General features: G+C 37.4%; 1 protein-coding gene across 3 annotated transcripts; it reads right to left on the reverse strand.

The window, feature by feature from the left end:
* Positions 1 to 433: 433 nt before the first annotated feature.
* On the reverse strand, positions 434 to 24836 carry tdrd7b (tudor domain containing 7 b). Of its 3 annotated transcripts, XM_084403682.1 has the most exons (17): positions 24725 to 24836; positions 21476 to 21682; positions 21246 to 21390; positions 18815 to 19004; positions 15018 to 15100; positions 14323 to 14546; positions 12692 to 13260; positions 12140 to 12329; positions 11897 to 12008; positions 11613 to 11815; positions 10584 to 10718; positions 10156 to 10239; positions 9004 to 9138; positions 6747 to 6857; positions 4183 to 4697; positions 3456 to 3616; positions 434 to 1753 (listed from the first exon to the last, which is right to left on the reverse strand). In XM_084403682.1, the coding sequence occupies exons 2-17, from the start codon at positions 21680 to 21682 to the stop codon at positions 1533 to 1535; spliced, it is 3285 nt and encodes a 1094-aa protein (XP_084259808.1). In that variant the 5' UTR covers positions 24725 to 24836; the 3' UTR covers positions 434 to 1532. The 3 variants fall into 3 exon arrangements, with proteins under 3 accessions (XP_084259808.1, XP_084259806.1, XP_084259807.1); XM_084403680.1 differs by lacking the exons at positions 21246 to 21390; positions 21476 to 21682; positions 24725 to 24836 and adding an exon at positions 20062 to 20332; XM_084403681.1 differs by lacking the exons at positions 21246 to 21390; positions 21476 to 21682; positions 24725 to 24836 and adding an exon at positions 20036 to 20155.
* Positions 24837 to 27095: the final 2259 nt, after the last annotated feature.

The following is a 27095-nucleotide window of genomic DNA, read 5'->3' on the forward strand; positions in this document are numbered from 1 at the left end:
ATGTAGTGTTTTATTTTTATATTTGTTTATTCAATTTCTTGAAATTGTCAAATACACCTACGGTAGCTGTAAAAAATTAAAGTACTGTTTATTTCATTTGTATCTTATATTTGTATTTGTCCTATTATTTGTAATTTGCATATTTATTCTTATTTTTAATAACAAAGATACAATAAAATAAAGTGAAATCATATTTTGGCCGTATCGCCCACCCTTACTTTGGAATAAATAGTCTGTGACTTGACTACCTTGTAAGGCAAAAAAAAATTAAATAGGGAAATTAGTTTGGCTGTACTGTTCAGTAACTTGCAAAACAGTCTTAAAACCAACATGAAAAAGAATCTTGATAAGATCGTCATCCTGCCTGAAAAATATATATTTTATATATATATATATAGGCTATTTGCCATATCGCCCACCCCAAACATCAGCTGAAAGAACAAGCCATTTAATTTTGATTAAAGATTCCAAAGACATTTTTTTTATATTCACAATAAGACCAAAAAGGTATATTAATAAAGAAAATTGGTTAAATTTTGATTTCATGTGGACTTTTCAGGTAAAGAAAATCTATTAAATTTAAATATAGGGCTACAACCAGTGATTTTTCCACTTTTATCTGCATCTGTAGTTAAAACAGGTGAAATTCTACATGCCAACAATGGTTTAGCTTTCAAGTCTAACTCATATTCAGGTAATAACACTATGCCATTACTATTAAAATACCTTAAATACATTGGATGGTCACATTGTAGCAAACCCCAAACAGTCCACGCCTTCACTATACTATTAGTAAGACACAAATAAAATAAAAGCTAAATAAATAACGCTAAAACCAGAGCTCAAACACGTACGTCTAGAGCGTGGACGGCTTGTGCCGTTCCTCTTGCCTTTTACACTATCTAGACTCCAAATATCGTCTTCATGTAAACAGTTTTTGAAATGACACTATCAGCTTTGTGCAAGTTAGAGCACTGTGTGCGTTGTTAGTCTCTTTTGGACCATAAAGTAGTAATCTGGCAGCTTTGTAACATGCTATACTTAAAAGCATGAAGCATGCCTCCACATAGCACATCATCTGGACAGTCAAACTTACATAATGTATTCACACAGTTCTCAAATACATTATGGAAAATGATTGATCGCATCAGGGTTTGGTACAGCTGTGATCATGATTTAACTTTAGGTCCCATAGAAGATGAAAGCATGAATTCACTGACGATGGATCTCCACAGCTGTTTTGTGTTAAAGGCAATAGCCTATGGAGTGCATTACCTACTCTCTCACCAAGAGTTAACACCGCTAGCGAAGAGCATGAAAAGGTGCTGCTAGCCTGCTAGTTTAACATTTAAGTTGCTATAAATTGCAATACTTCTGTCTAAAAGTTTAACCTTTCAACTCTATGATTCACATTTGCTCGCGCAGATCTGCGTCCAAGTCACATTTGGAAAAATAAACCTTTAATTTATAGCATACTAATGAACAACCTTACAAGAACCTTTCAAGAACACTCTAAAGTTTGACCAGAGTTTCTACTCTGTCTTGGTCATTTCATCAGTGAGTTCAGCCATGATGTCATGCAGCCAAATGTCCCGTTCTTCTTGCGAAGTGTCCACCAAGAAGATCACCACCTTACGGTCCCAGGGCTGTGACGCCTCCTGCACCGATTCCAGCTGGGCTACCAGGGGCTTCTTCTCAACATGGTTCCTGAACACAATGGAGGCTTCTTCAGACCACTGCCTGGGTTTCACACCTGGAAAGATCAGACACACTTTTAGATCTACTGCACTCTGGTTTTGTTTCATAACAGAATGTAAAAAGTCATAGTTGAATTTCTCAAAGTGCATGCATGAAAACAAGGAGCAGTTCTGATGTGAGCTCTTATATGAGTCAGGGACTTGGGAGGGATAGTCCAAACGGCACACGGTCTATTAAGTGCTTTGGTAAGTGGCCTGAATTTGGAAAAGATACATTTATACTCAGTCAACTCTCAACAAAAGCAATTCCCTTTCTCCTTCTAGTGTTGTTCTCCATTGGCTCCTTTTATCTTGCCAGGTGTCTTTTATTTCACTAGCTTGATTACACTTTTGAAAATTAACTTTTTTTAAATTATATTTATATACTCTAGTTGAAACATCACAATTCTCTATTACAATTTTGATACTATTAATAGACAATAATAATACTAATTAATAGACAAGCAGTCAGTAATAAAATAAGAACAAATAATCAAATTTCAAATAGCACAAATAAATACAATAGAAGGGCAAATTAATTATATTCAGTTATTACAAATGAAATAAACAGTGTTTTGGGGCTTTTTCAGGTAGGTCTAACAGTAGTTTTCAGGTACAGAAATTTGAATAAAGTAATCAAATGTGAAATAATACTGTATACATTAAATATCGATTAATCTTTATAAAGTTACAAAAGTCATTCAGTCAAAAGCAGTGAGTACTTTGATTAACAGTAGCAGCAGGTTTATTAGGCTGCTGTCCCTTTAAGACTGAATGCACGGATCCAATATAGCCTGCCCAACTGTACATGCACTTTCTTTGTTTACGTTATATAACCGACTACGTTTACCGGGATACTCGCCAAGATGGACGTTTAACATAATTTTGTGTGAATTTGTCCGTTCAAGCCCAAGATGCGAAAGATAATTTAATTTGCGCGCTGTCTGAGGCAGCTTTCAGGGCGTGCGCTTTGGATGTTTGCGTTCATGAAACTTCTTGACCTGCAAACATCCTGTTATAATGTAGGGAACCGCTCGTTATACATAAATCACGTAACAGTTCATGTTTTACTTACATATACGATTTAGTTTTAATCCAAGTGAGGTGCTGAGTGAACGATCAGCAATCAAGAGCATTCAACAGAAGTGCCCTCTCTCTCTCTCTCTCTCTCTCTCTTCAGTTAACATTAGTAATACATGCATCGTTTTACTTTCTTTGCCATTTACATATCCGACCGAACTACAAACTTTCCACTGATGTCTGTGGAAAAGGGATTCACTCAACGTCTGTGCCGCTGCGCATTCAATCCACTGCAAGTTTTTCGCTTAGCAGCTCCACAGCTATATAGGCGTTACTATATTTTGTTTATTATTCCACTAATAAGATACATTTACTTTATAGACAGTCTTCTCTTTTATCCCCATTATACTCTCTGTTGCCTGTGTTTCTTTGTCTAAACACAAACACTATACACATGCTGCGGGGTATCGGTTGTTGTTATTGGAGCATTTTAACAAGTACGAGTATATACACACACACACAGCCTTTTCTCATCATTAGAGCTTATTGAATATTGTTGAAGGAACATTTACAGGAACTGCATGGGATCATGGAAAAAAAGTCTCTTCTGAATGGATAATGGATAGTTGGGTTTTTGAGAGCTAAAACAGCCTTTTCAGTAAATGAAAGAGAAATGAAGTGACAGGAAATGAAGTGTACCAGCCAGCTGAGCAGTGATGGCCTGGAAGGGGAGCTGGCAGAACTCCTGGGTGAGGGGCCGGAGCTGGGTCCCGCTCACCAGCTCGTGTTTGCCATAGTCCAGCTGAAACACTGAGACCAGACCGTTGGTCAGAACTCCTTTCACCAATACACGGTACCAGCTGCAGAATGAAACAGAGGATGAGTGGTCACATGACCTCATCAGACTGTATGCTGGTAGTCTACCTAGACCAGGGGTGCCCAGCCTAGGACAGTTTAGCTCTAGCTCAAATTAAAGTCACCATGAAATCAAAACTGACAGTTCTTATGTTTTTATGTAATATTGCAGAATTTATTATAAATGCACATCATTCTTTTTTTTATTTTTATTCATGTGCCCTAGTAATCGTTAAGCAAAATAACTTCCCCTCCCTCTTGCAACGACTTCTCTACTCTGATGATGTGTTTTACTACTGCCGTGAGGGCGGAACAAACTGTCACTCACATGACATCACAGCAATAGCAAATCACAATGGTCCAAAAATCCAATCAATTCCCGATGGACAAAATAAAATCCTGCCCTACATTTTTTTCTTGTTCGTGAAGCCGTTTTACATTTCCGTTTCATGCCGACTTTAAATACACTTCAACCCGGATCACTTTTAGGCATGTAGGAACTCTACAGGAAAGTTGCCCATCAGGACCGGACACCCCTGACCTAGACATGCACACAAATGCAGACACTTACTTGTTTTCCACCTTGGCAGCGCAAACCTGGTTCTTCTCCACTTTAAACGGTTTCTCCTCCATCTTATTATAATGCAGGATCATCTCCCCCATCAAAACCACCAGTTTGTACATATCCTGCCATGGCTGTAGCACAAAGTGGCCAGGATGGCACGCCACTGAAACAAACACGTCAATATTCTGCCCAATCTCAGGCAACTCCAGCAGTGGTGGAAGAGCCAGCTGTTTAGGCGGAGAGCCTGGAGGTGTGCCCTGGCTCCCCAGCGGTGATGGCATCTTCTTGGGTGTGTGTGAGGCTTTATCAGTGCTGAGGCTGGAGGCCTGGATGGTGGCATGGATTGTCGGGGCGTTGAGGGCTTTTGAAGGCCCACGGCTGCTTAAGAAAACATCCTTCTGGTGGTTCCACAGATCAGAGTCGGCCAGCTGTTGGTTTAAACTGCAGCTTGTGTCAATGAAGTTCTTGCTGGTGAAAAGATAAACATGAGCGAGACGTTTGTTCTCATCCACTTTAGTGATCTAGAAAAAAAAGCATTAAGTGTTTTTAGTGCTTTTTTTCTGCTGTTTTTTAAGTGTCATTGCAGCAAAGCACATTACTTTGAGCGGCAAGATATATTATACAGTCCTAAACACGACAAACCATCATCTTCAAACTGCTAATCCTACATTTAGTCAAGGTTCCTGATTCATGAGCTGCTTGTTTCCGCCACTGAATAAAAAATAAAAAAGGTAATTGCGACTTTTATTCTCACAAATATATTTTTTTTTCTCGCAATTGCGAGTTATAAAGTCAGAAAAGCGAGATATTTGTAGATGTTTGTGAGATATCACAATTGTTATAAAGTCCGATTCTGAGGAAAAAGTTCTGCTTCCATGCGTCATGAATGCAGTAACCCACTTACATATCTCTTCTCTTCAAGTCAGTGTTGTTATTGTTAACTAAAACCATTACAAATATTTTTTTATGTAATTAAAATAAAGCTGGAATAGAAATAAAATAGAAATATTAGATACTTAAAGTCCCCTGTAGTCAATAATTGTATCCTTTAAAACTAATCTTTGATCATCAATATGACATGCCCCCACGGAAGAAAATAACCCCTGAAATGATGACTTGATGACTTCTGGTGAATATTGTGGAGACTAATTGATACATTTAGATAAATATATTTCATACATTATAACATATTAGCCTATAATACAACTTATTAGGCCTATATATTTATAGAATAGCAAAGTAGGCCTAATCAATATACAAGACTGAACCACATGTGAAATATAAAGGCTATCATGGTCATTTTGCCAACAATGAACCATGGATTTGTTTAGTTTATAATACGTTTTATTTTTAACTTAAACAAATATAAAATATATCATTCAAAACTCATCGGCTTAGACTGCATTTGAAGAAAAATAAACAACAGTTTTCTGTAGCCTTGTGCGAACTTATTCAATAGAATTAGACTTCTCGAATGTTCTTTCCAGTGCAAATTTTGTTATTTTCTAATTTAATTAGACAACATTTTAAGGAAGTGTAGTGCAAATATCTTTCTATAATTATACTTCCATTAGTTAACTTTCTTTCCAGTGCAAAACAATAATACATAAAAAAAAACAGCTAATAAAGAAAATATAAAATATTGCAGTCAAATACTGCATTCAAGCAATACAACACCTGTATGTATATTTCTGTGCTCTTTTCTTTTTCGCCAGCTGCTCGGAGGTAGTCATTTTTACATTTCCCGCTGTTGTCACTTGTCGTCATCGTTGCAACGGTACGTGACTCACAATGACTGAAACAACCAATTAAAAGGGCATTCTCTGATGATGTTCCAAGATGTTAAAAACGCTACGCTGATCATAGACAAACAGGGGGAGAAATTTATATCTACCGCACCGTCTGGGTTTTTTTTTTTCTTATCATAGGCTACAAATGTCTTCGTTCATAGTCTGACATGTGTCTGTCATGGATTTGCACTGAATTGATTCTCAAAAATATGGAACGAAGTGCGTTCCGTATCAGTTCAATACGGAAAAAGACTTTTATGTGTCAAATACGGGACGATTCCGTATTATACGGAACGGTTGGCAACCCTAAATGGTGCTGACTGATGAATTTGCACATGGTTTGTCTTAAACCATTTTAAAAACACCTCATAGACATATAAACAACATTAAAAGCTGGATTTTCACCACAGGGAGATTTTAAAAATTAAAAACTTAAAATTTGAAATGTTGCCATGGGAACTACCTGAAATAAATATGTTTAAGTTCAAGTACTAAAATGAAATAAAACTAAAATAAAACAAATGTATTAAAGCTATATATATGTGTATATATATATATATATATACAGTATTGTACATAGATTTGTGTTTTCTATAATTGCTATACATCTTGTATATTTTGTTTTTTGGGAAAGTACTTTGTAAAAGCAGCTTGACGCCTTTTTTTAACACATTTTACCTTTACTGGAATTTGCCTCAATTTTATGCTTGTATCTTAAGTGCAAATAAAGTGAGATGAAATGTAAATGTGAAAACAGAGCAGCATTAGTATTTAACTGGCCTTCAAACTGCAGTCACTGCAGTGGAGAACCGTGTCTCTCAGCCACTGCACAGCATCAGGAGTCCATGAGCCTCCACCCACAGGCAGATCTGCCAAACAACACTTCAGCGCCTGCAGAGGGACAAACATAGGGAAAGGCAGACAAACAAGCTCACATATTAATGACCTAACAATTAAACTATAAGTTCACTCACAAATTACAACTCTGTCATCTTTTACTCACCCTCATTTCGCTCCAAACCAGTTTTATTCATACTTATAGAAAAATGTCTATGCTGCTATTTTTTCATACAATGAAAGTGAACGCTGTTCATGGACAGCCGTGTATAATATGAGAAAAAAGCAGTCTGGACATTCTGCCGAACTTAAAGGGATACTCCACTTTTTTCGGAAATAAGCTAATTTTACATCTCCCCCAGAGTTAAACAGTTGAGTTTTACCGTTTTAGAATCCATTCAGCCGAACTCCGGGTCTGACGGTACCACTTTTAGCATAGCTTAGCACAGATCATTGACTCTGATGAGTCCAGTAGCATTTCTTTCAAAATGACCAAAGAGTTTCAATATTTTTCCTATTTAAAACTTGACTCTTCTGTAGTTAAACCGTGTACTGAGATCGACGGAAAATGAAAAGTTGCGATTTTCTAAGCCTATATGACTAGGAACTACTCTCATTCCAGCGTAATAATCAAGGAACTGTGTGGCTGTACCATGAGTGCAGCAGGCGTAATGATATGACGCAGCGCCTGAAAATAGTCCCCAGCTCGGTAACTTCTTCCAACGTGACCGGGACTAAGTTTGTCTAACCTAATAATTAGACCTATTTTCAGGCGCTGCGTCATATCATTACGCCTGCTGCACTCATGGTACAGCCGCACAGTTCCTTGATTATTACGCTGGAATGAGAGTAGTTCCTAGTCATATAGGCTTAGAAAATCGCAACTTTTCATTTTCCGTCGATCTCAGTACACGGTTTAACTACAGAAGAGTCAAGTTTTAAATAGGAAAAATATTGAAACTCTTTGGTCATTTTGAAAGAAATGCTACTGGACTCATCAGAATCAATGATCTGTGCTAAGCTATGCTAAAAGTGGTACCGCCAGACCCGGAGTTCGGCTGAATGGATTCTAAAACGGTAAAACTCAACTGTTTAACTCTGGGGGAGATGTAAAATGAGCATATTTCCGAAAAAAGTGGAGTATCCCTTTAAAGTCATATTTCGGAACGACACGAGTAAATGAGTGTGTAAATGATAGGGCTTGCATAGACTAGTCGAGTAGTCGATAGATCGACTAAGTTACTTCAACCACTAGTCGACGCTGTCGGAAACAATCGACTACTCGAGCGTCCATTAACCATAAATGAATTAAAAATGGCGAACGTCACCAACAGAAACCACGCGTCAGATGTGTGGAAGTATTTCATCAAGGATGACAAAAATATTGTAATTGGCCAACTCTGCAAGAGGCCGTTCACATATTGCTTCTAAAAACGTGTGGAAAGCGCGCCCGGTCGTGCCGCTGTCTCCTACAAACGCTTGCGCTCCCGTGGCGTCTGTCGTTGCCATGCAACCAAACTGCGCTCTCCATGATGACGACGAAGTATCATTCAGCAAAGGATTAATTTATTTCTAGCCCTTGCATTAGCTTTACTACTAGATATATTTCTGGAGATGAGAAGAAAAAACCCGCCTGGAAAAACTAGCGCACCACGTCCGTTGCTTTCATTATGAGCGCGCTCGCCGCGCGCCTACATTTGAAATAACGACCTTGAGCGCGGAAAAGACGCAATATGTGAACGGCCCCTAGAAGCAGACGTCCGAAATGAAAGGCAAGAACGGCTATTTATTTGGCTTTAGACTGTTACATGAAAATTTAAAAATGAAATGTCATAACTTTAATGTTTTGAGAGTTTACTTATGTAATTGTTGCATTAGGCTTTGAATTAATAAATGTTTATTGATAAGATCTAGCTATTTCATGTCTTTTCATTTACAGTAGCATAAACGATGAGTAGTCGAGTAACTCGAGTATTGTTTTGATAAGAAATCGACTAGCAGAAATCAGTAGTCGTGCAACCCCTAGTAAATGATGACATTTTGAGGTCAAATATCCTTTTAAAATACAAAATGACTGTTTACAAACAAGCTACTCTCCTTCAGGCACTTAATTCAAATGTAACTAAAAATAACCCAAAACTGCAGGCACAAACCACTACACTTGTTAACTTCTCTTTGTCGTCATTAGCGGTTGTCTGACCTGGGTCGGGGTGGATATGAGGTCACGCAGTAAAGAAGGGGGGATCTCTCTCAACTCAATGACCTCTACCGAGGCTTGGACGCCTACATCCACAAACAAGATGTCCAGCACCCGGCTGCCGTGCAGGTTAGTTATCTAGGACAAAACCACAGTGGACACAGTTATCAGGAAGAAGTTTAAAGAGATCAGCTCAGAATATTTCAACAATAATTATAATTTTCAATAGAGGAACCAGACAATGATTTAGTGAATATAAATTTGAGCTGCGCTCACATTCACAATATGTTGGAATTACTATAATCAGGAGATCACTGTCTTTGTCAAACTGAGATCACTGTCTTTGTCAAACTCATAATTACAAGTAGGAAACTCATAATTTTATGAACTTCTCTTGCTTGACCATTACGCCATCATGCAACTAACAAAATTATAGTGGCTTCGATAATTAAAAGATTAGCAGTTTGCTATTTTTATGTTTGATTTGTCATTTTTATAGTATACTATAGTATACAGAACTGCCCAAAAGTTTAGGGGTCAGTAAGATTCTTTATGTTTTTAAAATAAGTCTCCTATGTTCATCAAGGCTGCATTTATTTGATAAAAACTACAGTAAATAAGTAATATTGTGAAATAGTTCGTTTAAAATAACTGCTTTCTATTTGAACAGTTTTGTGAAATATTTTTTACAATTTTCGGCATCATTACTCCAGTAACTTCAGCGTCACATGATCCTTCAGAAATCATTCTAATATGCTGATTCGGACATTTCTTATTATTATCAATGTTGATCAATGTTGTTTAATTATCAATGATAAATTATCATTCATGCACTAATGCAGCATTTTGATGTCATTACCAACAAAGCTACACACAGAACCATTTTGGCATTATGAGTGGCAACATACAAATAAAAAAATTAAAGTCAGCTAAATCTCTGAATTGTCATCTCACAATGTCAGTAATTCCGACACAATGTGAAAGCGGCATTCCTGATGCATGAGGGAACAATTCCATTTACAGTGAAATTTACTTACAGAATTGCAGTAGCCATTAACTAGTTTAAGTAAATGTTTTAAACTCTGGGCCTGTTAAAAAAAAAAATATATATATATATATATATATTCTTCACTCTGGAATTGACAGCAGACTCACCTCCACTCGGGACCATTTGCCTTTAAATCGAGCCAAACAGTTCTTGCCACAGAAAGGTCGTGAAACCAGTGACTCTGATGTGACCTTTCATAGGGAAAAAGATACGTGAGCATATCCTGTCTGCCATACAACAGGAGGATACATGTCGTAAAAATGGGCATCGCACTGCTCTACAGTGTGCTGATATGCAATATACTGCAGTAAACAATGAACAATTACTATTTAAAACAATTTGATATATACATTGTTATGTGTTCCATCACACAATCTGTGCCAGCAGGTACTGTAACTATTTACTAGGGATTATGTACTTGACGCCTGCTAATCCCATAATCCCAATCTGTCTATTTTGGCCTCCTATGAAGAAGTCCCTAGCAACATATTTGAAGCTACACATATGGAGATTATGCTTGTTGCAATTGTGTTACCTGGGAATGGAAGTAGTTTTCAGTCTTCTCCAGAATTTCATTGAGTTTAGTCAGGCCTCTGGAGGGCACCTGACAGTAGATCGTCCCGTCTGAACAAACGCTGGTCACACTCACATTCATATAGGCACTGTTCACCTACGACAGAATACGAATACCGGTATATGTTATTTATATGTTAAAAGCTCAAAAATATAACTTACAATTTTTCGATTATAAAATAAATGAATACTAATAAATATGAATGAATACTGAATACTGAAAAGTTGCATTCAATTGATCAAAAGTGACAGGATAGACATTTGTAATGTTACAAAAGTAGAATGTAAAAAAAAAAAAAAAAAAGATCACGGTTTTCACAAAATTGTAAGTAGCACAAATGTTTTCAACATAGATAAATAATAATAACTGATTCTTGAGCACTAAATCAGAATATTAGAATGATTTCTGAAGGATCATGTGACACTGAAGACTGGAGTAAGGATGCTGAAAATTCAGCTTACACACACACACACAATTTCTCTTTTCTGCATTCTCTAGTTTGCTTCCCAATCTAGTTGTCTAATAAACCAGGCATTGTGTACTACTATTATTGTTGGCTCTTTGATGAATTGCTTTGAAATATTTGGAATAGCTTTGGTTAAAATTGTCTGCTAAATACATAAATGTAAATGTATCACAGGAATACATTTTATTTTAAATGTATACAATTTTAATAATATTTCACAATATTACTGTTTTGATCAAATAAATGCAGCCTCGGTGAGCATAAGAGGCTTCTTTCAAAAACATTAACAAATCTTACTAACCCCAAATTTCTGAATTGGTAGTGTATTGATTATACAGCAGATCCAGTCCTCAAATTTGACTGGCCAAATGTCTTTCCAAAAGTGCTGATATAATTGGTATAAGTACTATAGTAGTATAAGTACTGTATGACAATATTTTCAAGCTTTTTGTACATGCCAGCAAAGTATATTTTGGATAAGAGGGTTTCATTGATTGTAATATCACACTTCTATTTTTGGTTACCTTTAAGGGACTCTCAAAGGATCTGTCTTGCAGAGCTTTCATACAGGCAGCATTGATGTTGATATCATCGTCTTGTGATGTGTCATACAGCACCACCAGAGGCACTTCCTCGTGCTCTAATATCTCAGCCAATAAGATCTTGCCAGTGGCCATGGACTCAAACCTCTTCAGTACGGCCTGCTCATGACTGAATGACTCCAGGCCTGAAACATTAATATAACGCCAACATTTGACATCAAATGTGAAACTATTTTGTCACAGGGAGTTCTGAATGCAAATCTTACCTGCCAGTTTACATTTGGTGGCTTGGAAAGGCAATCTATAAAACTTTTCATGTAACTCAAATAGTTTGCTTTTGCTGATGACTTCGGAAAAGCCATGATCCACGTAGTACACCTGTTTAAACATCAACATACAAGTGCAGTAATAATTATTAACAGAGTATTACCTTATTTATGACAAAGATATTACACAAATTTCTATAGCCTATAGATCACAATACTAATTTGTGATCTTTAATAACGTACCTTGACCTTGTCGGCTATGACCTCACACACTTGTGCCCGGATGATCTCCTCCTCTTCCTCAGCACGTGCAGCAGTCAGCTGACCTGGTAATGGTGAGGTCAGAACCATCTTGCTGTTGTCCTGCCCATAGAACTCTCTCATTTCATCTTCTAACTTCTCCTGCGCCTTGGAGTAACCTTCACCTATGTACCTACATATAAACGCACACACACACACACACACACACACACACACACACACTTTACAACAGTGGCCGCCAACTTTTACAGTTCCCTAACATATTTTTTTTCTCCCCAGGTTTTCCAAAAATTTTAAGCTCTGATCCAATCCAGCCTCTTCTGAGATTAATCGAAACATTATTACCAATTTGATTTGAAGCAGAAAAGTTTTTTTTTTTTCTTGAGGGAACCAAACTGTGGCACTCTGTTTACTGCCAAAATGCTAAATTTGTAACAATGGCATCTGTTTTCTAATTCTATATACGGTTTATCAAGGCATGACAAGGGTCACAACTCTCATGAACTGTTTAAGGATTGTGACCTTAAAACGCACCTAAGAATGACGTTGTTTGTGTCACTTGCTTCAACCACCAGGACAGAAGGGTACTCCTCTCTAGGGATGACAAGAGGGGGAACAGTCTGGCTGCTCAAACGGAGCTCTGTTGTCTCTTTCGTCTCTGAGCCAGACAATCCCGACTGGTTACGGTTCTCATCCTCCACTACTTTTGCATACAGAATTGCTCTTTTGGGGTTGTCTGGCATGGGGTAGTCAATCGTGCATATATCTGAAAGCAGGGTGAGGTGGTCCAGCACAAACTCTGGTAGCTTACATTTATATGTGTCCTGATATAGTTTAGGCAGAGCGTGGGCCCACAGACCACTGCTGTATTTCAAGAGCAGCTCTCCAAGCTTCTGCTTGAGGTCCGCGGATAGAGCCTTGGGGGACGCCGGAGAGCTTGATTTGGCGGTGGAAGATGGTCTTTGAATCTGAGGTTTTTTGTGATGAGATGGGGATTTGTCATGTGTGGAGGGTGTAGTAGCACTATGTGGTGTAATCTGGCTAGTTTCTTTAGCAGGGTACAGAAGCAACTCTTGAGGTTTGCTGCTGCTTGGTTTCTCAACCTGTAAACCAAACAAAAAGACAGCATTATTATTCCGAGGACTAACTACACAGAGCTAATTTATTATAATATTTCTATTATAATGTTAGTTGAGCTTTTTGAGCCAAAATAGTCAATTTATTTTTCCTGACCTTTTTCCATTCTCTCTCTGACCCAAAATGTGTAGAGTTGCAAGTGCTAATCACAGCCAGGATCAACAACAGAACAAGGAAATGTGGGATTTGGATTACTGGGTTTGGATTTCTGATTTCAAAATGATGTTTTTGAGTCTTGGGACGTTTTCAGACCTGTAACGTTAGATAGTTTGCTGTGCACTGTCTCCTTTATTCGGTTTACATGTTATGTTAAAGGCAACATTTCAGAGTGTCTCAAAATGTGTTTATGCATGTCACATGTAGGCAAAATTGTCCCAGACTGTCCAAGATGGACTGACATATTAGCTCAGACTAGCTGTCAATACATTTACACATATACAGTATAAATGTAAATAAGCCTTGATTCCCACTCTAATATTTAGATCATATATCATTTATCAGTTAGAGCAGAAATTATGCTTTGTTGGGACAGCATTCTTGCATTCTTCACCCGTATTGGACATTTTAAGATGAAGCAGTAATGTGCTACAGTAAGTAATGTGCTCACCCACAGAATTAGACACTCCAGCTTTTTTACAAAATGCATAAAGCTTGTTTGGTTAGTCTGTTGAGTTGGATTGCTATGTCACTGCAAGATAACTGCTCCGGTTCAGGTGATCTTGGACTGATTATTTTGGTGCGGATTTAAGTGCGATTGCCGCGTTAAATATTCCTAAACAAACCGAAGGGAAGGGAGAAAACATGCCAAGTTCTGAAACAAGCACTCCAAACGAGTCAGGTGTGAAAACGCCTTTAGTTTTAATACATGGTCTTTTTTGGTCTGGCGAGGACATTTTATGTTTTGCAGTTTCATAAACAGATTCTCATGACTTGATCCCTTTAATTCCACAATTAATACATAATGCTTACTAATGTGCCCTAAAGGCATCAGACAGACTTGGGCTAATCAGGATATATTTAAAACTTACAGAACAAATGTGAGTCCAATTTTCCAGATCTTTAAGGGCTTCGCTGGGTAGATCTTGTTTATAATGCTCTCGATAAAGCTGAGGCAGCTTGGATACCCAGAGGCCATTGCTGTGCTTGTTAAGAACCTCTTTAAGACGGGACTGCACCAGCTTGGGACTGTAAGGCGCAGAATGAGGCAGTCTGGGTTTTGCTGGAGTTGTGTTTTCATTCAGGTTAGAAGAAGCTAGAAATATCAACAACATAAATGTTGCAGCTTAGTAACAATTCTGAATTGGCAAACCATAAACTAAAACTATAAACAGATGCTTGATATTTTGATTGCTGAATGAATTTGCAGTGAATCCCCCCCATAAAAAGGTCATTTTTTTCAGACAAATATGACTTTCTATTACTGACAATTTTCTGGGTGGACTATCGCTTTAAGATATAACTAACAGCAACATCAGAATTCAGAACTAAATGCATGTTGACCTGCGATGTCCCTCTGTGTAACAGCAGGAGTTTTTTCATGCTTGAGACAGAAGATGACTGTTTTCCTTTCATCCTTAATGAATATCCCATGCCTGGAATGTTTTCTTGGAGAGGAAGTTGCTATGGACTCCAGTATAATTGTAACCTTTAAAGGAGCTTCTTGTGGATAAGAATGTTTAGGCGGTCTGCAAATTTAACACTTTTCCACCCAACATATACTCACCATTGCTCTGCTGTGGATTTCGGGAGAGATGGGTATGGACTTCTTTCTGAAATCTGGAGGGAAGGGTCATCCTTTTGTCTGATCTAGAAAAAAAACAAAACAAGAGATTATAGGACAGGTAATATCTGTAAAATATAAATTTGTTGATAAAAGATGCCCTTTTGGAACGATTATATACGATAACGATTAAATACTTGTATACTGCAAGATTACAACTTAAGGCCCGTTCACACCAATGACGATAACTATAACGATAAAGATATAGTTCTAAAAATCTTTCAAAATATAAAAGAATAGCAGAGTCCACACCACAACTGAGAGGAACGATATCATTGGCATTACTTTTTGAAAGATTTTTTTCCAGTTGATGAACAATAAAAATATTGACAGCCAATCAGAGTCCATCCTGCTTTAAAGAGCTAAACTGCAGAGCACGCTTAGAATAAACTGAAGGATAGCGTCCGCTGGTGTGGACACTTATATAGTTACCGTTATGGTTCTCTTTATAGTTATCGTTCTTGGTGTGAGCGGACTTTTAGTATCTTTCCCCCAAGATTTCATTTGTTGATGGAGTGTATCCAATATTATAAAACAGCCAAGAACCAGACTCAGACCTAAATAGGTGGACAAAAATAACCCAGTTCTGATTTTGGTCCAAAAGAAGGAACCTCAGTCCATATTTTTTACTCAGGCCACTAAAAAATTATATTAATTCTAATTAACTCTCTCTTTCTAACTCTCTCTCTCTCTCTCTCTCTATATATATATATATATCTATATATATAAATATATATATATATGGTGCTGTTTTTGTGTCATTTGAAACATAATTTTTTGCAAATGCCAACAATCTTTTTCCGTTTAACTTTAGTGTATAAATTCTATGTAGATACTTCAAATGTCGCAAAAAACTAGTTTGTAAACACTTTTTGTTGAGAAAAAGGGCTTTAACGCAAATAAATATGGTGTCACATGACATAATTTGCCTATACAGCGTCTGCGTTCGCGGCGTTGCTCCTGTTGAAGCACCGTTTCTCTGTTCAAAGGCGCATTAAATCTATTATATTCATATAATTAAATTGTTTTTAATTATTAACAATTTAACAATTTATTAATTTAACAATTATTTAATTACTATTGAACTAAAAAAAGTTAATCAGAAAAAGAATAGCTAACTACACCCATTTCTGAATATTGCTTGATCAAGTATTGATATAATTACGGTACGTTCACACGGGGCGTCAGCGTCAACGCTTCCCATTGACTTTGAATGGGTGACGTCAAGCGTTGCCGAAAAGAATTGTGGATCCGTCGGTGGCGCTTCACTGGCGTTGCTCGCGGCAGAAGTTGAGAATTTTTCAACTTCTGCCGCGAGCAACGCCAGTGAAGCGCCGCAGACGGAAGCGTCAGCCAATCAGGATCGCTCTATGCAAATACAGTAGCCAGGCGGCAGCCAATCACGTTCATCACGTTCATCCTGTTCAATGTTGAATGACAATGAAGCTTGTTGTTGAGTTCCTGTCTAATTTCATTGGCTGACGCTGCTATGACCATGGCGTCAGTGCCAAACTTCAGCCACGCCTTCCGTCAAGCGTTGACGCTGACGCCCCGTGTGAACGTACCGTTAGTCTTTATAACAAAGTATGAAAACATGACAATTGTTAATAGAAATTATTTTATGTATAAAATGTAATCATATATATAATAAAGTTTTGTTTCAAAATGGATGAGGAAAATATAGTGCCTTGTAAATCTGCATCACGATTTCATGGACAAGATCTGGCTACTTGACAAATGAAAATTACAAACATGACACTTGTTAATAAAATAATTTTCTCAAACAAATTTAAGAAAAATAAAGTGGGTTGAATCCCAAAAGCTCTTAACGATTCGATTTTTAGAATTGTTAAGACGGCAGCTCTATAACATTATAGGCCTACACAAATAAAAAGTTATGGAACTCTGAAACCTAAACGAATTACTTTTTTTGGCTTGAATGATTTGAATACATGCGTTCTCGGACACGTCAAAATGTGACTGGCTTGACTGCATATTCAAGGCTTACGTTCAAGATTGTTGCTATTAGACCGAACGTTTTACTGTACCAATCTTTTTATGGATCTTAAATTTTACATAGAGGACAAATGAGCTGCCCTGTGTACAAACCCATGGGCTTCATGCAGGACATGCAGTCCTGACAGACAAGCTGTCCCATTTCGCCGTGATCTTCTGATTAATATTTTTTAATTTAGTAATAGGCCTATTATTCGTGAAAATAGTAAGCGGTAAACTGGCGCATTTTAATTGTCTCATTACTCTCAGCATTTTACTAAATATTTCCGATGCGAAAGATACAATATATTGCGATATATGCTTAATTATGTATGGAAATGACTTGAGGGCCGATTTTTTTTTTGCGATACAACAAAACTTATGCGACAATGCTTTTTTTTTTTTAGGGATGACGGCATTATGCACACCATTTTATCGGTAAAGGGCCAATTGGATGGAAACAGCAAATTTAACAAAAATCTTTTTTTTTACTCATTGTTTTGTTTGCTATTGTGATTGACTCATCCTTGTCTGTTTAATAAAAATAAAAATAAAATACCTCTTAATGTTTAATGGAAATATCTTATAAATCTGAAATGACAAATTTCTCTCTGGTGATGTACAAGACTTGCTATCTTAAAGATATATCAAGACTATCTTAAACGCCACCCCTAAATACATATATTACATATATACAACTTTAGTCACTAAGGTTTGGAATGACATGAAAATGTTTTTGTTGTTTTTTGTGAACTATCCCTTTAAAAGCTATGAGAGGAAAATAATGCAAAATAGCATTATGTTACAGAAATAATACTATTATAGCAAATACTACTTAATACTTAATACTTAATTTTTGCTTGGTTATCCTCCTAATCGTTAATGAATTGGTCGGCTAAATACAGCACAATAGCCTACAACAGTTTTCATAAACTCAACGGACACCAGCAATATACAACAAATACAATGGTGAAAAGCAGACATTTTGGCAAAGTGCTGCAGCGTGATAAAGCAGGGGTGCGGAGGTCTTATTGCATATGATTCTAGGTGTCAGATGAACCAAAATCCCCCTCACTCTGTACCAAAGGGAAAGTGCTGATTCATTGTGGACTGGTTTAGAATGGCTAATCTGTTAGAGAATGGAGGGAGGATTAACAAACCCCAGTACAACCGCTTAACTCTGCCACCCTCGTCTGTACCCTCACAGCCATTGTGTGTGTGCCACAGTAAGCGATACAGAACACAATTCTAAAGAGTGAGGTCAGTTGTTTGCTCTCAATGATTTTTGGCTGAAGTGATCTCACACACACACACCACAGACAACACCCTCCATTCGATCGCTGAACAAGCACTGGGTTCAGACAACACTGAAATGCTGAAATGCTCTGTTACTGCCAATTAAATCAGACAGCATCAACGGCTAGAGACATCCAGTTGCTTAACTGGAAAATTAAGAGTCTGTGAAGAAATAAAGAGCTTGGCATTTCTGTTTACTCATTAGGACTTGATTTGTATTCTCAGCTACTTGCTCAGCAAAATGCTGCTCACACAATGGGAGCACTTACTTGAAATAATGTTCTTTTGTAAGAAAGTATCAGCTGTACATGAATCTTTCAATATATGATTTTTCCTCGTCTTTCTAATGACTTGAAATTATTAAATCATCTCTTAATCTGGCTAAAATATATATAAATTTTACCTATCAACTCCAATTGACAGGCTTTTTTTTCTTTTGAGTCTTTCACCTTTCTGAAGGAAGGGAGGGTTTCCTTGTGGGTGTGTTTGGGGGGGTGTTGTGGGGTCTGCCGCCCTTCCCATCAAGCTGGGCGTCCCTCATGCCTCCTGTGCGAGTGTCTCCATGACCCCCTCCACGACCTCCACCTCGCCCCACACGTCCTCGAAGATCGGGCTGTCTCAGAGATGTCCTTGGCTTTGCTATGAAGGAGATGAGACAATATCTAAATCAAAAAAGCATTATACAAAATATAATCATAGCTCAAAATAATACACACAGTTTTGGGTCTATTAGGCCCCATCCACAAGACAGAATTATGACAGAATTTGAGTGTCCTGTGACCCATTTACAGTGTATGTCTCCTTAGTGTCTTTTCTTGCTTGTAATAACAATTTCTGTCAACATACTGCCATTAAACCAGTATTATTACAGGATATCACACTGTGTTTACACTGGATGCAAAATCTTCTCCTCCAATGGGTGATAGGAGTGTAACCTGAGACCAGATCAGTCCAATTCATGCTGGTTTAGTGAACCAGTTCAATGGATTCACTGAAAAAAATCCAAAGAACTAAAAAGAATAAATTGTTCACGAATCAGATATTACTGCTTCTCTCATCAAGGAGAGCTAGGCCTATGTCAGGTGAATGGCAAGATTTTCAGTGAATTATAGCTTAGATATCTGTCTGTTTCTTACAAAAACTGTAATATAGCTTCAAATATATTACTCATATGAGCCACTTTTATGGTGCTTTTGCTCCTTTTGTGCTCCATTTCTCATTTTTGTTTGATTAAACTATAACAGATTTTTCAATTTTGGGGTGAAATATCCCTTTAAAAGTCATCAGACCAACTATAAAAACATTAGCTATGTCACTTTGTTGAGCTTAAATCTAGCTGATACCTTTAATCAAACAGCATTGTAAGCAAGAGCAAACATATCTCAGTGTGCTTCACAACAGTCAGTGCACTTTATCCGATAATCTAAGGTATTACTCTGCACATTCTCCAACAAAAGAACCATGAAGTTTCTGGAAACCCACTGCACAGCAGCATTATCACTAGAAATTAGGACATGAAACAAAAATATTACCCTCCTCTATATACATTCTTGAAAACACAGCATATGGAATGCAACAACAGTACATTTACATAATCAGTCAACCGGAGACTATGATTTAAAACCCATATTGTCTCATATACACATTCAGCATGACATCATACCACTAACCTGACTGTAACAGAATGACATCATACCTTCCAGCTGACTGCTTTCTAAAAGTGCGAGACGTCCAACTGGCCTAGCATGGAGAGGTGGCAGCAATTTAACACCTTTATCACTGTCTACAGCCCTCCTGAGATTCCACAGGCTGATAGTTTCTACAAGACAGCGGACAGTGAGCTAAGAAGAGAGAACCAGGCAGAGCAGCGGCAAGTTGAGTCATTAAATAACAGATGAGGGAAGAAAGAAAAAAAGAAATCCCGTTTCAGACAGTCCTCCCCTGAACAGCCACGCAGGCTCTGTTATACCTCTCCACAACACCGCAGTCTCCAGACCTCCCTCTCTCTCCCGCTTTCTCTCTCGCTAGGTCAATACAGATGCCGGCTTTCTGCTGTATCATGGCAAGCAACTGATCAAGGGACAGCGCGAGTTTGAAAATGCCGGAGCTGACTGTGAATTTGCAGTTCCCAGAACAGTTGCAAACTGTTGTTAGATCTGAATGATCTAATGCAGAGCTTTATTCTTAGTACATCCAGAGCCGTGCTCACATCCTCAGAGGAGTTTAAATAGGCCATATGCACAACCAAAAAAGACACAAGATGCACAGGACATTAGATGATGTCCTCTATATCATGTCTTCTGGATAACACATTAAAAGAAGTGATGCGTCTACAGTCGCAATTGTGCAACACAATTGTAAACTAAAATATAAACAAAACAAAAAATGAATATACTTGATTTCTATTGAAATTTGTATGTCATGTATTTTAAATACATTTGCAATTACACATTTGTAATGATTGAATTGCAGTTTAGCACATTTCAAATTATTATATCAAATATTTCAAATATGGAATCTCAAATATTTATTTTCATATTTGTGCGGTATTTTCTTTGTATTAATTGTGTTTTGTGCTGTGTGTGATTGTATTGTGTATATGTGAGCCTTTTAACCTAAGACACATTTCTATCACTGGTTGACAGATAATAAAGTTTTCTGAATTTGAATTTGTATTTGAATAACACACTACAGTAATAATCAAGTACTTTAGTCAAAATAAGTGTACTTCAACATAATGTACAAAAACATAATGATTTATGATGTACTTTAAAGTAAAACCTTTAGCATACATCATCTATGATGTCTTCTGGCTATCACATTACAAGAAGTGTTGCGTCGGTCCACCGCTGAAATAAACAAAACTGATGCGAGTCTCACCGTTCAGTACAAGAGGAGCTGCAAGCTTGACTCTCATTTGACAGTTCACCATCTGAGGTCGGCCGGTCTTCTTTGCCGTGCGCTGACGGGCCGCAAACTTAGTAATGTGGGTCATCTCGTTCCCCGTGGTAGCATGGCACACCACCTATGGGTTTTTAACCATTTAACATTTTAGTATTCACATTTACCTGCTGAATTAGTGTATTTGAAAAGGTAAGTGAGAGTCTTACCTCTCCACACTGCCCTTTATCCAGTTTCACGACCAAAGGCATGCTGTGCAGGAGGGCATCCAGTGTGGCATATCCCATCTGTTTATACGGTATGAGCTCACCCGTCAGGTCTTTATACTCAACCTGCAGGTCGGACAGTGACACGCCATTCTTACTGGACTGGAGAACCGCCCGTACCATCTTTTTCACCAGTTCTTCATCCGCCATCTTAAAAAAATTCAAAAGTAAGTGTTGGATTTGGTCTTGAACCCAGCATTCAAAACTTTTGGGTCTGTAAGACTTCCCAATGTTGTCTTTTTTTTTAAAGAAGCCTCTTTTGCGCACCAATGCTGCATTTATTTGATAAAAAACATAGTTAAAACAGTCATGTTGAGAAATTGTTAGGGTTTATTCTGTTCTGTGGACTGTTTATTTGCTGTTCTCCTTCCGTTTACTTCCTGTGATTCCTTTCTGTTTCCTAAGTTACTGATTATGCCTTAGTTTGAGTTCTAGCTGTGTTTGAAATCGCACCCTATACCCTCATTCACTATTCCCTACATTACTCCACGTGAAGGAGTGAATGACAACGAGTGAGTGAATTCAGACACTGAGTGTGCCCGGAAGGGCTGCTGCTTTTCCGTAGTTTGTGCTTGCTGTTTAATAATCATTGAGAATTGAAACTTAGCTAACTGGCAGCTCCAGTAGTAATGAAAAGATTTATCTTGAACTCTGTCATTGAAACTAACATGTATAAACCTTAATTAAACAATTTAATAATCAACTAAAAAGGAATTTATACCTGTATGATATTACGCTTTAGGTACTGATTAGTTTCACCTGTGTTTCATTTAGCTCCATTTGTATTTAAGCCGTGTTTCAGTTTCTCCTGTGGTTTTCGTTTATGTATTGTGTGATGTTGTTCCTGTGATTATTCCAGTGTTTTCCTGAGTTTTGTATAGTCTAATAACTACTGCTGTTAACATCCTTTTCGTTTTCTTTGTGCGCTGCTACCATCACACACATGACAGAAATATTATGCCAATTTAAAACTGTTTTCTATTTTAATATATTTTAAAATATAATTTATTCCTGTAATGGCAAAGCTGAATTTTCAGCATCATTACTCCAGTCTTCAGTCACATGATCCTGCAGAAATCATTTTAATATGCTCATTTGCTGCTCAAGTAACATTTCTTATTACCATCAATCTTGAAACAGTTGTGCTGCTTATTTTCATGAAAACCATAATATTTTTTTTTCAAAATTATTTGATGAATAGGAAGCTCAAAAGAACAGCATTTATTCGCAATAGAAATTGTTTGTACCAATAGAAACGTCTTTGCAGTCACTTTTGATTAATTAAATGCATCCTTTCTTAATAAAAGTATTAATTTCTTTCAAAAAATATATTGTACTGAACTGACCCCACATTTTTGAATGGTTGTGTACTGCACATTTACATTTGATAACAATAAAACAATTTCACACCAATGGATCATTGAAAAGCCACATTAGAAGAACATACAAGGCTAGCCGGTCAGAGGTCATACTTGATTGTTAATGGATTTATGAGTTAAAGCTTTAGGTCCTGCATTGATCTCCTCTATGCTGAAGAGTGTTATTGATTGAACACATAGAAAGCTACTAGAAAACAATGACATCATCTGATCGCTGACAGTTAAACTCTTTTGAGTAAACCGCATCAAGAACCGCCATCTTTTTAGTCCAAACTAACCAATGGCTATTGACTAGCAAGATCATGCAATTGCCATTCTATTGTCATTTCATGTCATTTTATTCTTACATGGAAACGGAGGTATTGCTGATGTGACTAATGAATTGAGCATTGCACATTGTATTCAGGACTAGCCGGTCACAACCAGACAGTTACTCAGCATGAATGGATCATCACATTCACACTGTTTATTCTCTCATGTTCAAGAAAGCAAGAGTCAGAGCCAACCCCAGCAGTTTAAATCAGCAAGTATAGGCTACATAGAGACCAGATTCAAACCCTTGTGAAAAAAGAATAATTTAGCATACTTCCAAAAAGAGTAGCCTACTTTTTACATAAATAATACACTTTAAAAGAATATACTTGAGTGTGATCTGAATGTGATGTTTTCAGACACTTAATTGCATATTTTACACATATTAAATGCAACTAGTTGAACAAATTGTGCTTTTTTGAACCACTTAAGTAGAACTTACATATTTATATGTAATTTCATAATTATATTGTCTTTGAAATATGGTTAAAGTGTACTGCTGAATGTTCTGACAAGCATTTATGTAAACTAAAACATACTTTAAAGTAATTTCTATTGAATTGTATGTAACGTATATAAATATATTTGTAATTACACATTTGTAATGATTAAGTTGCAGTTTAGTGCAATTTATATATTATAAAATATATAAAAAACATATGAACTAGGCTATAGCACACTACAGTTATAGATGATCATGTATGTAATAAATGCCATACTAAACCATGAAGCTCCAGGTAATTGACATGACATGCCAAGTAGTGACAGCAGTGTCATTTTGTATGATAATTGTATGACTGTAAAACTTAGCTAATTGTTGTGACCGTTCCTTCCTTTACACATCCATATACTTTTTAATCTAAAATCGAAGTATTATATCCGTGTTAAAAAAATGTCCGTGTTATTTGCCAAAACACCTGTAACTTAGCCCAACGAGAGCATCTATCGCATAAACTGAAAGAGAAAGTAATGAGAGTCGACAGGTCAGAGCTCGTGCGAACGACACGTTAGGGAACGTTGACGTGCTACTGTTTTCAGGACAGATAGAGACACACCCTTTTATCGTTGACAGCAGTCGCCATCAAAAACTATTTTATATATTCTATTTTACACAGATCTTTTATACTTAGATGACTTGATTTATTTAACGTTCTATGTAAGTTAGTGTATTTACAGCAGGATAGCTGACATAAAATAAACGCATGATCTGACTGTAACTTACAGTGAACGTGATAAAGAATTTGGCCAACTATTGTCGCGAGCGTTGTCCGCTCCCTAAGGACAATAACATCCCGCATATCTCACTATAAACTTGTTTTAAACGTGTTTCAGTTTTATTTTACTGATTTGAACCGGGTGATTATTCGCAGACTAGCTCACTGTCATTTCAAGTGACAATAGTTTAAATAAACTGTCACAAGGACGCGCCTATTTCTTCCACCAAAGCTGCTTAAATATAAAGCGGCGAGACCAGAAATTCCCACAATGTTTTGAGTCTTACCGCTCTATGTGTATGTGGCTCGGTCAGGCCGGTTAAGATGACAGCGACTGGCTCTTGACACTGGTCGCGGCCGGTGTCCTCCTCGCGGTCTGTCCCGCAGGCAGTGTGTGGCTGTCCGGCTGTCTGAAAGCTACTCACAGTCACACCATCCCATCGGTAATAATCACACACACAACACGCATGCGCACTACACACAGCAGAAGCAGGTACAAGAACTGCCAGCTTTACTGTACATAATTCAGACAATTACATATACTTTCGCTATGCTTTTATTTTTTTGCTTTTATGCTTTTATTTTTTTCTGCCGTACGTACTGTACAAATTGTACTGTTGTTGTACGGTTCCTTTACTGTGATAAAAAAAAAAAAAAAAAAAAAAAAAAAAAACGCATTCAAATGTTTTGGATATCTTATCGTTACTCTTAAACGGTGGCGCATGACCTTCTGTTGGTCGAAAACCGATTTTTGTTCACGAAAATAACGTTTGCTCGCAATTTACTGTGATTATCGTAGAAAAATATCGAATCGATGTGCCTTTTTCAGTGTTTGAAAGCTTTTTTTAAAGCATATTCTAATTCTAATTCAACGTAAAATTGTTGGCGTGTCAGTTTTGCAGACTATTTATCAAAACAGCAAGCAGGATGATGTCAATGTTGCGAATTAATAACCAATGAGACACAGCTTCCAACAGAGGGCGCTTCAGAAACACAAATGCCCCATTCAAACCTCAGGAGGCGGTTAATCCTTTATGGTACGGAGTTGCCATATAGCAACAATTAATTTCTACTCATTTCCCAGTTATTCAGAAAAAAAAAATACAATATATTGCACTATGGGAATTGAAAGGGCAGGCCTTAACGTAGCCAATGATGTGCTCTTTTTAAGTCACATGACGTAAATGACTGAATGTCCCTCCAAAACACTCTTTCCCACTGTCACCCTTACACGGAAGATGCCTGTTGAAGTGCTACAGAAAGTGCTCTATTACCTAATTTCTAAACATCTCTTCTCAAGGGGAATTTTTTTTCAGCATCTTTGATAAGTAAATTAGATGTATTCACAAATCACCTTTGTCTAACAATTGACAAATTGTGAATTATTTTCACAGTAAATTGAGAAAATATCAATGTTTCCATATGGCAATGCTATACCACTATGGAAAAATATGCTGCCACATGGCCACGCTGTACCATAGTGGAATTGCAATAATGTATTTCCCCACTGGGATTTTTTATAAATAGTAGGCTAGCTTTAACAATATGATTGCAGTTATTTATTTATTTGAAGTGTTTATTGTAGTATAGCTGTATTTATGTATAAATAACTAAATGATTTCTTCTTTTCATAAAATGAATACAGCAATATTTTACGGAAAGGGCAATAGGAAGAGTGCAGAGTTAGCTCTATCATGTGATGAGAGTGAGATAGGGAATGATAGGGATTAAATGATAGGGATCTACTTATTTTTGGTTTGCATGAGTTCCAAGTATATATCAATTTCTAAAATAAATGTGCATTTAAAAAGAAAATCATAATTTTAAACAATTTTTTTGGACCATTTTCCATTAGCAACCATAGTTAGTTGCCATATGTCAACGTTTTCCTTAGTAGTGCGGAGAAAAGTAACAATTACATTTCTACATTTGACTTTTTTTTTTCATAGAATACCCTCCTCGTTTAAAGGCAGCTGCATAGACCAAAAATAAAAAAAACTACCATTTGAGGATTTTTACACTTAACTGGCAGACTTTTTACAAACTGACACTGCATTGAAGGTACATTTTTATCAGTTCATGCATGTTAAGTTCTGGGAATCAAACCCATGATCTTGTACTTTGTTAGCACCATTCTAGACTGTTTAAGCTTGGAAAACACGCAGAAGTGCTTTTCCACACTTCTTCTGTTTAAAGTGCTTTTTGTTTACAAAAAAAAAGCCCTAATATTGTCACAGTGTCTGGTTTGTGTTCCCTGGGTAACCACTAGAGGTCCTCTTCCCCCACGGTGTCATTCACTCATAGCTACTGTAACCCCTGTCACCGGGTCCTTCACACCCCGTTCCGTGCGGGTCTCGAACCCGGGTCTCCGGCATGAGAGTCAGGCGCTCTCAAGGAGGCTAAAGGCTGCAGCCTCTAGCATCTGTCGCTAGAGCGCCTATTGAGATCAGAGGAGTGAGGTTTACTCGCACAGCGACTACTAGCTGGCCTCCGTTACACTCACCCCCCTAAACCTCACTCCCATCCGGGTCACGGCACCAATGTAACCCCTTTTTTATGCATTGGCGATTCTGCATGCATGGAGGAAGCACATGAGTTCTGCCGATCCAGAGACCGTTCACGTCACTTCTGCCGATCCAGAGACCGTTCACGTCACGT

This window comes from Rutilus rutilus (assembly GCF_951802725.1).
Source record: "Rutilus rutilus genome assembly, chromosome: 3".
In the NCBI taxonomy this organism is placed as follows: domain Eukaryota; kingdom Metazoa; phylum Chordata; class Actinopteri; order Cypriniformes; family Leuciscidae; genus Rutilus; species Rutilus rutilus.